General features: G+C 36.8%; 4 protein-coding genes across 6 annotated transcripts in view; 3 read left to right on the forward strand and 1 right to left on the reverse strand.

Moving 5' to 3' along the window:
* The window catches only part of LOC143714418 (uncharacterized), a 703,153-nt gene that overhangs the window by 90,858 nt on the left and 597,469 nt on the right, over positions 1-14,826 (forward strand). The window lies entirely within an intron of this gene.
* The window catches only part of LOC143714477 (uncharacterized), a 142,905-nt gene that overhangs the window by 90,746 nt on the left and 37,333 nt on the right, over positions 1-14,826 (forward strand). The window lies entirely within an intron of this gene.
* Positions 1-14,826, reverse strand: part of LOC143714414 (uncharacterized) — a 1,189,624-nt gene that overhangs the window by 26,251 nt on the left and 1,148,547 nt on the right. The gene's annotated exons all lie outside the window — the stretch shown is intronic.
* Positions 5,253-7,430, forward strand: LOC143714372 (E3 SUMO-protein ligase KIAA1586-like). The gene has a single exon (XM_077205485.1). It carries the CDS (start codon positions 5,253-5,255, stop codon positions 7,428-7,430), a length of 2,178 nt encoding a protein of 725 aa, XP_077061600.1.

Below are 14,826 nucleotides of genomic sequence, written 5' to 3' on the forward strand. Positions count from 1 at the left end.
AGAAAAATGTTTACAATCATTCTGTAAACACTGGGATTCGGTAATATTTCAACTTGGATTATTATTTAAATTACATATAAATAATTTTTCTAAATAGCCCGCATAATTACACATATGAAACCTCCAAAAAAATCACATTTTCCCACCTCAGACCAAGACCTTAAATTATGATCCTTAAATACAGTGTTTTAGTTTGTCATCAAATGATTTTTGTTCTAAATATGCCAGATTTTTTTTTTTTTTTTTGCTGTATATCCTTTTTGTCTTTTATCCATATGCTTGCTGACACCAATGAAATGAGCTTTAAGTGTCAATTTACAGGAGATCTGAAGACATACGCATAATAAATGAGGTGAAAACAGGAACTATTGTCATGAAATAAAGAGTGTTTTCAGCAGATCTGTTAATATTGATGATCCTCAGACTATCAACACTCATCCAACAAGACATTCAGGATCATCAGCAGATCATCTCACTTTATTCTGAGTGTTTGCTGTTAGAAACACATTATTTAAGGCAGGATAGATGATAAAAGCCTGTAAAACTGCTCTACTGAAAGGCAATGCTGCAATTTCTCACAAAATGACATGGATACACTCATCTTCATCAATCACTACACCAGCATATTATGCATAATATAGACGGATACATTTTTTAATGTGTGTGGAAAGAGTTTTTCACGGCTGCAATATTTACATACACATGAGAAAACTCATACTGGTGTGAGAGAGTACATGTGCTTTGAGTGTGAGAAGACTTTTACTACAGCAGTTAGTAAAACAGTTTAAAACTGCACCAGAGAATTCACACTGGAGAAAAACCTTACAAGTGTTCACACTGTGACAAGAGATTCAGTCGATCAGCAGATCTGAAAACACATGAGAGGATCCACACTGGAGAAAAACCTTACAAGTGATCACACTGCGACAAGAGATTCAGTCATTCAGGATATCTGAAAATACATTAGAGCAGTGGTTCCCAAACCTGTCCTGGAGGACCACCAACACTGCACGTTTTCTATGTCTCCCTAATCAAACACACCTGAATCAAATCATCAGCTCAATAACCCATGTGATAATGAGCTGATGAGTTGAATCAGGTGTGTTTGCACAGCAAAATCCCCGGTGTACATATGTACACTCTCGGTGTACATATAGGTCCAACTACAGGGTGTTAAAAATGAACACTGAAGCAGTGTTGAAGTTAATGAGATAATTAAGTGATTCATTAAGTGATGATTGGCTATTAGTGGTGACACCTAATGTTAATAAGAAGAATCATTGAAGGAAAGACAAACAACAAGAACAGAAATAAGAGAAACACAAGAACTACTGACTTCAAGCCTTTACACATTATTGTACTTATTATTACCAGTGTATTTCTGTCATACATCTACACACAATCTTATTTATATTGAACAGCAGTTTAGATGGTAATGTTTTATGGAATGTTTCGTTTCATGTCACCATTATGGCGATCAGTGTTTGCTTTTTAACATTAGTTTTTCTCTGGCTGCTCCAACTGTGTGTTTATAAAGCACATGTGTTACTGCAAGAGAAACCATTACATGGCCTGTGTTTCCTGAAAGCATCGTAAGCCTAATTTGATCGTACAGACCTTTTGTTGCAATTGTTCTACGATCAGGCTAGGATTAAAATGCTTTTGGGAAGCACAGCCCTGGTTATGTATAAGTGATGAAGTAAAAATCCTATAGTGTCCTGATTCACTCAACCAGCATAATAAACTGATTATACAAAAGTTCTAATGATATTCATTACAGTAGCTAATTCCAGCAGTGCTTTAATAAACTGAAGGTTTCAAAATCCCACACAGACATCAAGAATCTACATATGAATCTCAACAATGGTGACAATCACACAAAAGATTCATGTTGCAGTGCATGATGGGAGCCACCAATCAAAATGAATCCATGGCTCCCATCATGCATTGCAGTATGAATAAATTATGCAGCTGAATTGTCCTGTAATTTTCATTTTTCTTCCTGTTTGTTTTTATTTTGCTATTGTTTTGTTATGACTTTAATAGCTTGTTTTGTGATGTTAAGAGTTGATGTGTGTGTCACTAGTTTGTTTATTGTCACCATTGTTGTGATTCATATGCTGATTCTTGATGTTTGTGTGTCTAATCACAAGAGCTCCAGTGCACAAATATTTTTCAAAAATGTTTATGTTGCTGTTGGATCTCAAACTGCAGAATCTCAGGGCTTCAATCACCAATGCTAAAACACAACATCAATCATATCGTCAAAGATTTAGACTCGGAGAATAAGGTCACTACATGATGATAATGTCATCATCACATCATATTGTTAGAAGGTTTTCTCAAGCAATAACAAATGTGCTTTATAAACACAATGTTGCAGCAGCCAGAGAAAAACTAACAATAAAGAATGAAAAGGGTCCAGAGCCCAACTAAAGCAAACACTGAACACCATAATGGTGGCTTGAAATAAAAAATTCCATAAAACGTTGCCGTCTAAACTTCTGTTTAATCTCAATAACTTTTGTAGATGTATGACAGAAATAAAGTCACACTAGTAATAATAAGTGCAATAATGTGTAAAGGCTCGAAGTCAGTAGTTCTTGTGTTTCTCTTTTTTTCATTCTTGTTGTTTCTTTTTCCTTCAATGATTCCTCCTGCTTATTAACATTGGGTGTCACTACTAATAGCCAATCATCACTTAATTAATCACTTAATTATCTCATTAACTTCAACACTGCTTCAGTGTTCATTTTTAACACCCTGTAGTTGGACCTATATGTACATCGAGGGGCGGTTTCCCGGACAGAGATTTAGCCTAGTCCTAGGCTAAAATGGCCCTTTAAACCAGATTAATAGAAATCTGCTTTCTCTGTCATGGCTTTAAATAGTCCTAGATTTAGTTTAGTCCAGAGTTTAATAAACTGATTTCCTGGAGGAAGATTAGAGTTACCCCAAGACTAAATTGAGACTTGAATTAAACCTACTAGGAGGCAGGTTTAACTTCAGATTAACATTGTGTTTCAAAGAAGATACATGTATTACTAGTATGTATGTATATATATATATATATATATATATATATATATACAGTTGTGGTCAGAATTAATGGCACCCCTGGTAAATATGATCAAAAATGGCTGTAAAAAGTTATTTGCATTGTTTATCCTTTTGATCTTTCATTTAAAAAAAATTGGCAAAAATCTATTTTTTTAATTAAAATTGGGGGGGGGGGGAATCACATTATGAAATAAATGTTTTTCTCCAAAGCACGTTGGCCACAATTATTGGCACCCCTAGATTTTTTTTACGAGTGAAATATTTCTGAAGTATATTTCCATTAATATTTACCTTTTTTTTAGCACACCAGTGTGTTCTACAAACTCATCAGGCATTATAGGAGAAAACTCAGAGCTGTTATCTTGGCAAAATGTAGTTAACAAAAGGGTGCCAATAATTATGGCCAGCGTGTTTTGGAGAAAAGCATTTATTTCATAATGTGCAATTACATTAATATATAATGTATTTCATAATTATATATATATATATATATATATATATATATATATATATATATATATATATATATATATATATATATAATTAATTACAAACAGACTTCCAGGCATTTCTTTTCTTTTCTTCCATAGCTGATGTGTGCTGTTCCATAGCTGATGTTTATTTAGCTTGCTTAAAATTAAATTTCTCTTGTTTAGTAACGTTTTTTTGATTGCAGTCTTTTTCTGATGCCATTGTTTTCCTTGTGTTTGCTTCTCAGTTCCATGCAATTTTTAGCTTTTCTTGGTTCATTCCATGTTTTATAGGCAACCTCTGTCATGCTAATTCAGATTAGTACAGTTGGTTTTAAATTAATCTGGTTTATTTTAGTACAGGACTCCATAGTCCAGGTGTAACTAATCTGTACTTAATCTGTGTTACAGAAAGCCATTTTTTAAGACACGATTAACTATTCTAGATTAAGGCCTACTCCAGGCTTAATTTAAACCCTGTCCAGGAAACCGCCCCCGAGAGTGTACATATGTACACTGGGGATTTTGCTGTGCAAACACACCTGATTCAACTCATCAGCTCATTATCACATGGGTTAATGAGCTGATGATTTGAATCAGGTGTGTTTGATTAGGGAGACATAGAAAACGTGCAGTGTTGTTGGTCCTCCAGGACAGGTTTGGGAACCACTGCATTAGAGGATCCACACTGGAGAGAAGCCGCACACGTGTGATCAGTGCGGGAAGAGTTTCTCTATTAAAACTAACCTGAAGCGACACATGAAGGTCCATGCAGTGGATAAACCACTTAAACACAGTCTGAAATCACGCTAAGAAGATTTTCATGTGCTGAGCAACAAAGTCTCTTCTGTGTAAGTTAGCCACACATCACCCTATAGCCACATCTCTCCTCTCCACCTATAGTTGTGTGTGGTGAGCACAGGACACTTTGTTGATCGATATCTATTAACTTGTGTTCAACCAACAGGAATGTGTAATTTGTCAGTTCAAGTCAAAGCAAAAGTATATATATATACAGGGCTCTAGACTGCGATATTTGAGATATTTGGCAAATTGTTATCAGCTCAATTCCAGATGTTCTGATCAATAAGATACCACAGGTTTTAATGACAGGCACCATTGTGCAGTCAATGTATCAAAATGAGCCTGAGAGTGAAATCTTTAAAACTTTTTGAGAGTATTCTGGAATTAAAGATGTTATCCACAACAGTGCAATTTTCCTTGAATTACCGCTTACAAATGCAGGGTGTGTACAGCCATCGCTCGTGTGGTGCTTCTCCAGCACAACATACATTGTGAGCAGTGTTCGAATTACGGGGGAGCTAAGGGGAGCTCGGCTCCCCTGAAAAGGACCTGGGCTCCCCTGAAAGCCTACTTTGAGACATTTAGGGGGAGCTCTAAAACACTGTCCATTTTTTGTGTCGTATATAGATTTTGATTTTCTGTACATTAAGGTTCCTGAAATAAATGATGATATTAAAAATGTGTCAGTGTTTATTCGATCATTACATTACTATTTCCGAACATCTGTCTCCACTAATAAATGCAATGGTGTGTCTCCTGCTGTGACCATCCATGCGTGGCGGCGCTGCACTGAAATTACTACGTTTACGTCACCACTTGAACTTCTCACTGAGTTGGTATTTGAATATTAGCTTAGCTTCAAGTTCAAAATATACTTTATTCGTTTTTTGGAACACTCTGTGGATACTAGTAATAAGAATGTCAAAAAGAAAGCAGCCAAACCTCAGTCAATTTGGATTTACAAAACAAACGAAGAGGAGTGATGACAGCGCACCAGCTACAACTAGCTTGCCGGTGTTACCGCCGGCGGCGCCGCCGCTAAAAGTTGCTGCTAGTGACAGCACCAGCACCGAGGATAGCGAGACTTGGGTGCCAGAAACCACCGCTGCGACTTGCAGCGGACCAGGCGATCATGCAACACCTTTCAACTGGACAACAAAGCAATGGAGTGAGTGGAGAATCAGGAATACATGGCTCTACTCCAAAAATCAGAAGTTAGGATGTACAGTATGCATGGAGGCAAAAAGCCTGTTGCTCGCCGAAAGAGCAACGGGAGTACATATGTCAGAGGAATGGATGAATGGAGAGGTCAGCAGCGAGTCACAGAATAACCTGCGGAAAAAGATTTACAAGCATCGGGACAGTTTGGCACACAAAAGAGCGGTTGTGATTTCGGAGATGAAGGAAAAGGATGTGCTCCCAAACAAGGTGCTTGAAGTAAATGCTAATTTAATGCAAGAAACAGCTACATCTTTCAGATCTGCTTATATGGTGGCCAAGGAAAGAATGGCCTACAGAAAGCTCCCTGCTGTTATGTCTCTTCAAAAACTTAATGGTACAAACGTGGGAAATGTGCACAAATCAGACCATGCTTGTGCTGAAATAATCGGACATATCGCCAGTGAAATGAGAGCTAAATTTGTTTCAAAAATAAAAGAACTGGGATCACGAATCAGTATCACGATAGATGAGCGCACAGTTCATGGCCTGGCTTATATGATCATTTATGTGCGGTGTGACATGACAGGAACGGGGGAAGTGGATAATGTTTTTTTAGATATCGTTGAGCTTTCAGAAGGCACGGATGCCGAATCGATATACAAAAGTTTGAGGAAAAGCTTGAGACAAGCGGGACTGGATGATGAGTTTCTGGGAAAAAATCTCATCTGCATTGCAACAGATGGAGCAGCGGTACTGACGGGCAGAGTCGGCGGACTCGTAACTAAACTCAAACAAGATTTCCCCAAAGTTCAGTCAATACACTGTCTAGCTCACCGACTTGAGTTAGCTGTCAAAGACTCACTTAAGGAAGTAGCTGGATGTAACCAATTTGAGTTTTTTATCTCAAAACTTTATGCCCTCTATAACCAGTCATCAAAAAACGCCCGTTTGCTCCAGGAGGCAGCTACAGGTTTGAACATGCAAATCCTAAAAATAGGTCAAATCTTTACAATTCGTTGGGTGGCTAGTAGTTTTCGCACTGTGAAGGCAGTATGGAACGATTATCCTGCACTGGCGCACCAATTCAGAACAGCCATGGAAGACACATCTCGCTGCGACACAGAGAGGCAGAAATTCAGGGGCCTGCACAAACTCCTTACAAGCACAGGTTTTTTGGCTGATTTGGCATGTATGAAGGATGTCCTGCGAGAACTACAAAATCTGTCGCTAAAACTGCAACGCAAACAAACATCTTTAGTTGATGCAAGTTGCCACATTCAGCAGACCATTGATGTCTTGACAGCCATGAAAGCAAGTGGAGGAAAATCCACACAAAAAGCCGAACAACGCATATCGACTGGCCTGTTCAAAGATGTTGAGCTTTCAGAGAGCAGGCCGAAGATAAACCGTCTTCAGTTCAATCAGTCTATTATCAATAGCCTAAAGAAAAGACTGCCCGAACCGGACCTTGTCCAGATGCTGAAACCGCTGGATAAACGCTTTTGGCCACAGCAACATAGCGCCCGTATCCTATATGGGGAAACTGAAGTTCGAGCATTGGCAAAAACACTTGGAGAACCGGCCCGAGAGGCTGTCGAGGAGTTCCGGGACTTTAAGTTGCAAAACAGAGCACCAGGAAAAACGCTTGTCAAACTTCAAACAGCAAGTCTGACCTACTTGCCGTCCTCAGCTGAGTGTGAAAGGGGATTTTCTGCCGTGAATTCTACTGACAGCAAGTATCGCAACAAGTTGCGTGAACAAAGCCTCTCCTCGCTTCTCTTCGTGGATCTGAATGGACCCCCTTTGGAGCAATTTGACCCTCTGCCTTTTGTATCATCTTGGATTAAAGCCGGTCACCGACCCTCAACATCCTGGGTTACAGGACGGAAAGCAAAGACAGAAGACCCCAGGCCTCTGTGGTCACTTCTTATTTAAGGTAAGAATCATGGAATTACTTGATCTGTCCGTTTGTGAGGATTGGCCCTAATCCTATTTAATATTGATGTATTTTTTTATGATTGTTATGCGAGTTAATCTATTTTTATCATTATTTGCATGATGTAGGCCTAAGCGCGGTTGATTCAGAACCGTGGACAGAGCTGTTTGCCCTTACACTGACAACACGGACTGACGCTTGCGTTTTGAAGTAAACGGTTTACTAAGTAAACAATATGTAATTGTTTATATTTATATTGGGGCATGTTGTTACATTTTGAAAGTTTTAAATGTTACAAATGTATACAATTTATAAATTCTCAGCCTATTTGTTAATCAGAACAATGTTTTGAATTTTTGTTTGTTAACATGTTAATGTTACGTGTTTGCTGTTAAATTCTTATGCGTTTCATAATTGTTTTTTTGTTTTAACTTTGTTGAACAGTCAGTAATAGGCTATTTATTAGTCTTTGTAATGTACCCCATATACTGTAATGGGTCAACATGCCCTACAAAAGGTCAACGTGTTTAATAAACTGCATTTTTATATGGAAAATAATAGTAAAAAATTCTATCTTGTATCTTCTATCTGTAAACCTATTGTTTCAAATGCCCGAACATGCACCAAAAGCGTTAAAGTCAGTCTGGGTCAGGGAGGATCAGAAAAGGAATTAATTGAAAAAGCTCGCTCTACTCTGCACCATTATTAATGTCTTGTGCGGACGTCCGTATTTTACTTTCACTTCCAAGTTAGCGATTTTAAAGCTCCCAGCGGTGTCACACGTTGATTAACCGGTGGGAAAATATTCCCATAGTAACATCCCTAATATTATAAATAAATAAAATAGGCCTACCTGATTTTGAACACAAGAGGGCAGTATAGCACTATGTATGATTTGGATTTTTTTTTTTTTTGACTAAACAACCATTCTGGCTGTTTTTAAACTTAAACATAATTCTTTATTTGAAAAAAATGAATAAAATGGGTTAAGTTCTAATATTTGTATAATTTTATATAAAAATAAATGGTGTATAATTACATTTTAGAAAGATATGAGACATTTCCTGATTCTTTTTTTGACATTAATTTAATCCCTCACCATAGCAAAACCGTTTGAGATATTCAATATCCGTTCACAATTTAGCATCTTTAATGTATTTTCATCATGTTGAAAAAGTTTGGCGTGAATAAAATAAACTACTTAGGAGGAGTAGCTAAAAACTCAGAATCTGAAATCCACATTCAAACCAAAATATCTGACTTCCTCTTGGTCGTAGCTAATGACTGTAAATTAGAAAGTTGTCCGGCTCGAAGAGTACAATATACATCCGAGTTTTGTTACTGTAGATAAAACTAACCCCCCCACTTTTGTCAAAAGCATTTAGAAAGTGACACACTTCCTGCTGCCAGTTGGTGGCGCTATAACTTTGACTCCCAATAGTCACATCCATGTGATCGGCCTCTTACAGCGAACACACTGCTGAAGTTTCATCAAGATCAGTTAATGTATGCTGAAGTTATAACACACTTCCTGTTTCCATTATTCGCCATAAATTCGTTTCCTCGCCACGGCCAAACCGTTCGAGATATCAAAAATCCGTCTGCAATTTAGCGTCCTCAATGCGTTGACCTCAAGGTGACCGAGTTTGGCAGTAAACGGATGCAATCTCTAGGAGAAGTACTTCAAATTCCAGAGCAAGCGTTCTCCAAACAACCCATAATAGCCGACTTCCTGTTGGGCTGGCGTAAAACTTGACCGAGGGAAAGTTGTTCGGCCCGATGAGATCTATATGTGTACTTAGTTTCATATTAATTCATGCAAGCGTGTTTGATCTATGGACCAAGTTTTGGGGACCCTATTCAAGGGGGCGCTGTTGAGCCCCCCTGCCACGCCCGGGTACCAGCTTCAGCTCGGCCCTGATGGCCGTGGGCTCTGACCTGTGTGCAAAGTTTCAAGATTTTTCAAGCACGTTAAGGGCCCCAAAAGCCCCTGAAACCTTGAACACAATTAAAATAATAGTCAAATTCCCCAAACCCCACACACAGAGACAGAGGGAGAGGGAGGAAGAAAATTCTCCTGAAAATCACATTCAAACCAAAATATCTGACTTTGTGTTGTTCGGAGCTAATGACTGTCAATTAGAAAGTTGTCCGGCTCGAGGAGAACAATATACATACCGATTTTTGTTACTGTAGGTAAAACTAATACCCCATTTTTGACTAAAGGTGGCACTACTGAGCCACTCACCACACCCGTTTCTGAAACTTTGCACATGTCTACTGGCTAATAAATGTGATGTGTCTATCGAGTTTCATGCAATTTCAAGCATGCTAAGAGTCTCAAAAGCATCAAACAAGAATATTAAAGTTTGATGCGTTGCCAAGGCAACATTATCTTAGATATTAAATAATCCTTTCACAGGTCCACATCTGGCGTGTGTTTACATTATACAGATGAAGTTTGAAGCAAATCGGGTAAAAATAAGAGGGTGATTTCAAAGCATTTTGAAAGTGACACACTTCCTGCTGCTAGTTGGTGGCGCTATAACTTTGACTCACAATAGTCACATCCATGTGATCGGCCTCTTACAGCGAACACACTGCTGAAGTTTCATCAAGATCAGTTAATGTATGCTGAAGTTATAACACACTTCCTGTTTCACGTTTATCGCCATAATTTCGTTTCCTCGCCACGGCCAAACCGTTCGCGATATCAAAAATCCCCTGGCAATTTTTCATCCTCAATGTATTGACTTCATGCTGACCGAGTTTTGTGCCATTTCTTTGAATTCTCTAGGAGAAGTACTTTAAATTCCATTGCATGCGTTTTACAAACAACCCTAAATAGCCGACTTCCTGTTGGGCTGGGGTAAAAAGTAAGAGTATGAAGTATATATGAACCGATGAGATCTATATGTGTACCGAGTTTCATATTCTTACATGCAAGCGTGTTTGATTTATGGACCAAGTTTTCGGACCCCGTTCCAGGGGGCGCTGTCTAGCCCCCCGTCACGCCCGGGTACTAGCTTCAGCCCGGCTCTGATGGCCGCGGGTTCTGAACCGCGTGCAAAGTTTCAAGAGTTTTCGGCCACGTTAAGGGCCCCAAAAGTGCCTGAATAGTCGTAAGATAAATAAAAGAGAAAAAAAAAATCCTAAAGAAAACAATAGGGCTCTGCGCCCTTTCAGGGCTTGGGCCCTAATTAACATGCATTAGTCATAACTGCATTGGGCATGACATCTCTCAGTGCAATAGTCATATGTGCCGTATAGTTTAAAACAGCATGCGCTTACTTTTCGTCTTAATTCTTTGTGTGATTCCACATCACAGATAGATGGAAAGTTGCACTAAACAAAGTATCAATTTAGTCAAAGATTCTCAAACAGAAAGACTATTGCTTAAATTCTTAATTGTCATTTATTCCTATAACCACTGAGTGTTGACCGCTCTCAAAGAAAAGTCTTCACCTAAAACAAAAACACTTTTGTGCATTTATAACCGGTGATTTTCCATCCCACTTTTCATAGTGATTTGGTCTTATGAATCTTACATGTGTGTTTTGTGTAAAAATACAACCAAAGCTTCAAGCACAACTATTTACACACATACAGTAGTTTATAGTGGGAGAATATCTGACTGTATATTGTACTGTAGATTGTGAACACTCCAGTACCTGTTTATTTGGGACAGAGAACATCCTTAGCTCATACATCTCTTTAATTGCGTGCTGGATGTTTAAGTGTTAGTTAAAAACAAAAAGGTATTAGTTAATAACAAACAAATAAAAACTATAAATGAACATGAAGCCATGATATTAATAAATATGGCACACTTACAGTTTTGAAAATGACTTCCATAATATTTTCTTTTAGTAAAGCTATGTCTGGATCACCCAACACAATGTTTTGCGTTTGTGGGTGAGACCTCACATAGATTCATATTTATCATATTTTTACTTTGAACTTTTGTAGACATAAGAAATGTAAATTTTATAAAAGCAAAAAGTATCAATGAATGACATTGTGTCAGAACACAGCAAATATAAAGAAATGCTTTTACATTTTTATTATAAATTTAAAGCAAGATTATCCTTTGAAAAAGCGTGATACAAATTCTATGTCTTTTAGCTTACTCTTTGGTTTTAAGGGACATTAAGTATTCTCAGGAGCCCCATTGACCCTGAAGTTATGACTTCCGAAGACCGTAAGACGTGTACAATTAAATATTCACTCAAGACAAACTTTACCTATGATGTCTCATGGACCAGAGAGACACATCTTGTCTCTGAAAATGTGTGCAAATTTCTAAAAGATACAACATACCCCTTTAGAACCTGAAGAACTAAAATGGGTGATTTTCACATATTTTGTTCTGGCTGTAAAATTATAAACCATTGTGCTATCTTCACGCGCTAGGAATTATCTTTTCAGAAAAAGATGACTTTAAATAAATTACTGTTATTGGCCATTAAATAAATGACTGTTATTGGCCATTAGTGTGTGTGTGTGTGTGGTGTGTTTGTACATTTATTTAATTTTTTTATTTAAATAGACAAATAATAGAATCTTGAATAATTTACAGATTTTATTGAGAAAAAAATCGTAATAAATAAATAAAACTAACACTTAAGTTGAAAAACTAACACGTTTAAGTTGAAAAATGAACTATAATGCATATACAAGTATTTTTGTGTGTGACATGGGTTGCATAGTTTTCATTTAGGATGCTTTTTTTCATACGTGCACTCATATACAAATAGCCTACATACATAACTTTACATACACCACATGCTAAGATACTTGAAAGAGTATTCGGCCAACCACCTCCCAAGTTTCATCAAAAATCATCCCAAACGCCTCACCTGTTGTCTACCGCTTGAATCGCGATGTTTTTGTTCATTTTATCTTTTACTATTTACGCTGTCCAAAACACCCTATCCTGTTGCGCTCCGTATCTCTCTCTGTTCAACATTCAAATCCTTCATATACCTTAAAATATAATTTAATGCTGTGATGCAAAGCTGAATTTTCAGCATCATTAATCCAGTCTTCAGTGTCACATGATATATTATAAACAGGAATTAATTACGCTTTACGATATATTCACATAGAAAACAGCTGTTTTACATTATAATAATATTTCACAATATTACTGGTATTTAAAATATTAAAAATAGTAATGTTTCCAAACTTTACCGGTACTGTATATTAATTTTATACAAAATAAATTATAGTTAATAAGATTGATGTGGTTTGGCATTGATAAATTGTGCTTGAAAAAACATGATCAGAATATCGACTCAAATTATGCATACACTGTATTATATCTAGTATTATTGAAGCAAAACAGAGTAGATGTCAAGTCTTGCAAACATGTAGTTTTTTTTCCTTTCTCTCACAAACACAAAACATCAGTTACACCTTTTTAAATTCTTCACTGCAGGTGCACAAATCCTATTCTTCAAATTACCAAACTCACAGGGTCATATTTTTGTTGAGAACAGTACAATTTTTGGCCAATCATGGACATTTCTTTGTGTATAATTTTGTGAATCATCTATACTGTTTGGCTATTCTCATGTGGTCACAGTTCACTTTTCATTCCATTGACTTCCATTCATTTACATGTGAATGTGGGAGATTGGAAATGCTAGCTCTCGTAAAAAGTTTCATATTTGACTGCATTCCAGTTCAAGTCTGGTGAACAGAAAAGTTTGAAACTTCTAGTAAAAAAAACAAACAAAAAAAAAAACTTTCCATAGATGTGTGACTTTACACCTCTGACCTGCGAATTTGCTCTACATGATAACGTGTGACCAGTAGAAGATCAATACATGAAGGTGTGACCTCTTGGCTGACTTAAAAGACTGATATTTTTGTTGTAAAGTCATATACTCAAACCCCTTGTGTGATCGTGGCTTAAATGTCTTTCTTTGTGATTTGCTAAATAGTATTTGTAGGGATGCACCGATATGAACATTTTGGCCGATACCGATAACCGATAATTCTTTACATTTGAAAGCCGATAACCGATATATTGGCCGATAAATCTAAATTAAAATTTTTATATACTTTGATAGCCTGTATACATAAACAAAAGGCTCACCATTAAAAGCCTTGTCTCAAACACTTTTAACATAAATCAAACATATACAATACAGTACAGCCTAGTTTGAACCAGTGTAAGATTCCTTAACTTTTAAAATTAATTTTACACTCCTATGGGCAACTTTCTTTATTAAAAAAATGGTAACACTTTATAATAAGGTTTAATTTTGTTAGCATTAGTTAGCATGAACCAACAATTTTATAAGACATTTTTAAGAAAGTTGTATCTGTTAACATTAGTCAATGCATTGTGAACTAACATGAACACACACATTTTATTAACTACTATAACAAAGGCTATTGCACTCTGTTAGTTAATGCATTAACAAATGAGACCTTATTGTAAAGTGTTATCAAAAAATCTATTGCCTAACAAAAAATAAAATACCTAAATAATGCAAACAAGTCATTGGATAACATTGGGCTGCATATAAAGAAACAAAATGGATCAATAAAATGGAATCGCCTCTGCACGGACAATAAGGAAATTATTTTTATCAAACCATATCATTGATGAAAATAATACGAGAACAAAATAATGGTAGTTATTAATTATAACACAATGTTTTTGAAAAAAATAGACATTTTTAATATTACAGTGATATTAAACATCTTTAATAGCTTAGTTACTGTTTCAAATAACATTGCTGTGTGAGCGCGCGCGCTGAAGCTGAAGAGAACGAACGTTAAACCGAATCGCTTTGCTAGAAGGTTAATCAACTCAACGGTTGCTGAAGAAGAAATTTATTACAATAGTGAATACAATTATAATTATATGACAGTCCCAATCATAGCTTTTAATGTTTTGCATTGTTGTTTAATCTGATGCTGAAGAGAACGAGCACCGGGAAACTGAAGAACTTTTCTAGCAGGTTGTTTAAATCCACGAAACGCATCATATGTGAGATTAATCAGATATTTATTTTACATCAACTTTATATTACGACTTATCTGCAAAAAATGACGTGAATGCCTAATCGAACTTGTGCTGGTCATAATGTTGTAGTAGGCTAATCCCTGTTCTGGACGCGCTATTCCCACAACAACGCGCTGAAACGGCAACTAAACCCAGAGAATTCACAACGTTTTATTACAATAGTGTTCTCATTATAATGGCATGTATATGACAGTCCCAATTATAGTTATAAATGTGCATTGCTGTTTGAGTTGCGCGCACGCTAAATAGGCTATAAAGATGATCACCGGTAGCCTACAATGAAGCGCTACTGCTTCGTTCATTAACTCAACCAAACCCATCCTATATTAGATTAATCAGATATATATATACAC

The sequence above is a fragment of the Siphateles boraxobius genome, unplaced genomic scaffold, assembly GCF_051911475.1.
Source record: "Siphateles boraxobius isolate OS27281-9 unplaced genomic scaffold, OSU_SipBor_1 54, whole genome shotgun sequence".
NCBI lineage: Eukaryota > Metazoa > Chordata > Actinopteri > Cypriniformes > Leuciscidae > Siphateles > Siphateles boraxobius.

Excerpts from the sequence above, each read along its gene's own strand:
- LOC143714372 (XM_077205485.1), top strand. The coding sequence starts at position 5,253 with ATGTCAAAAAGAAAGCAGCCAAACCTCAGTCAATTTGGATTTACAAAA.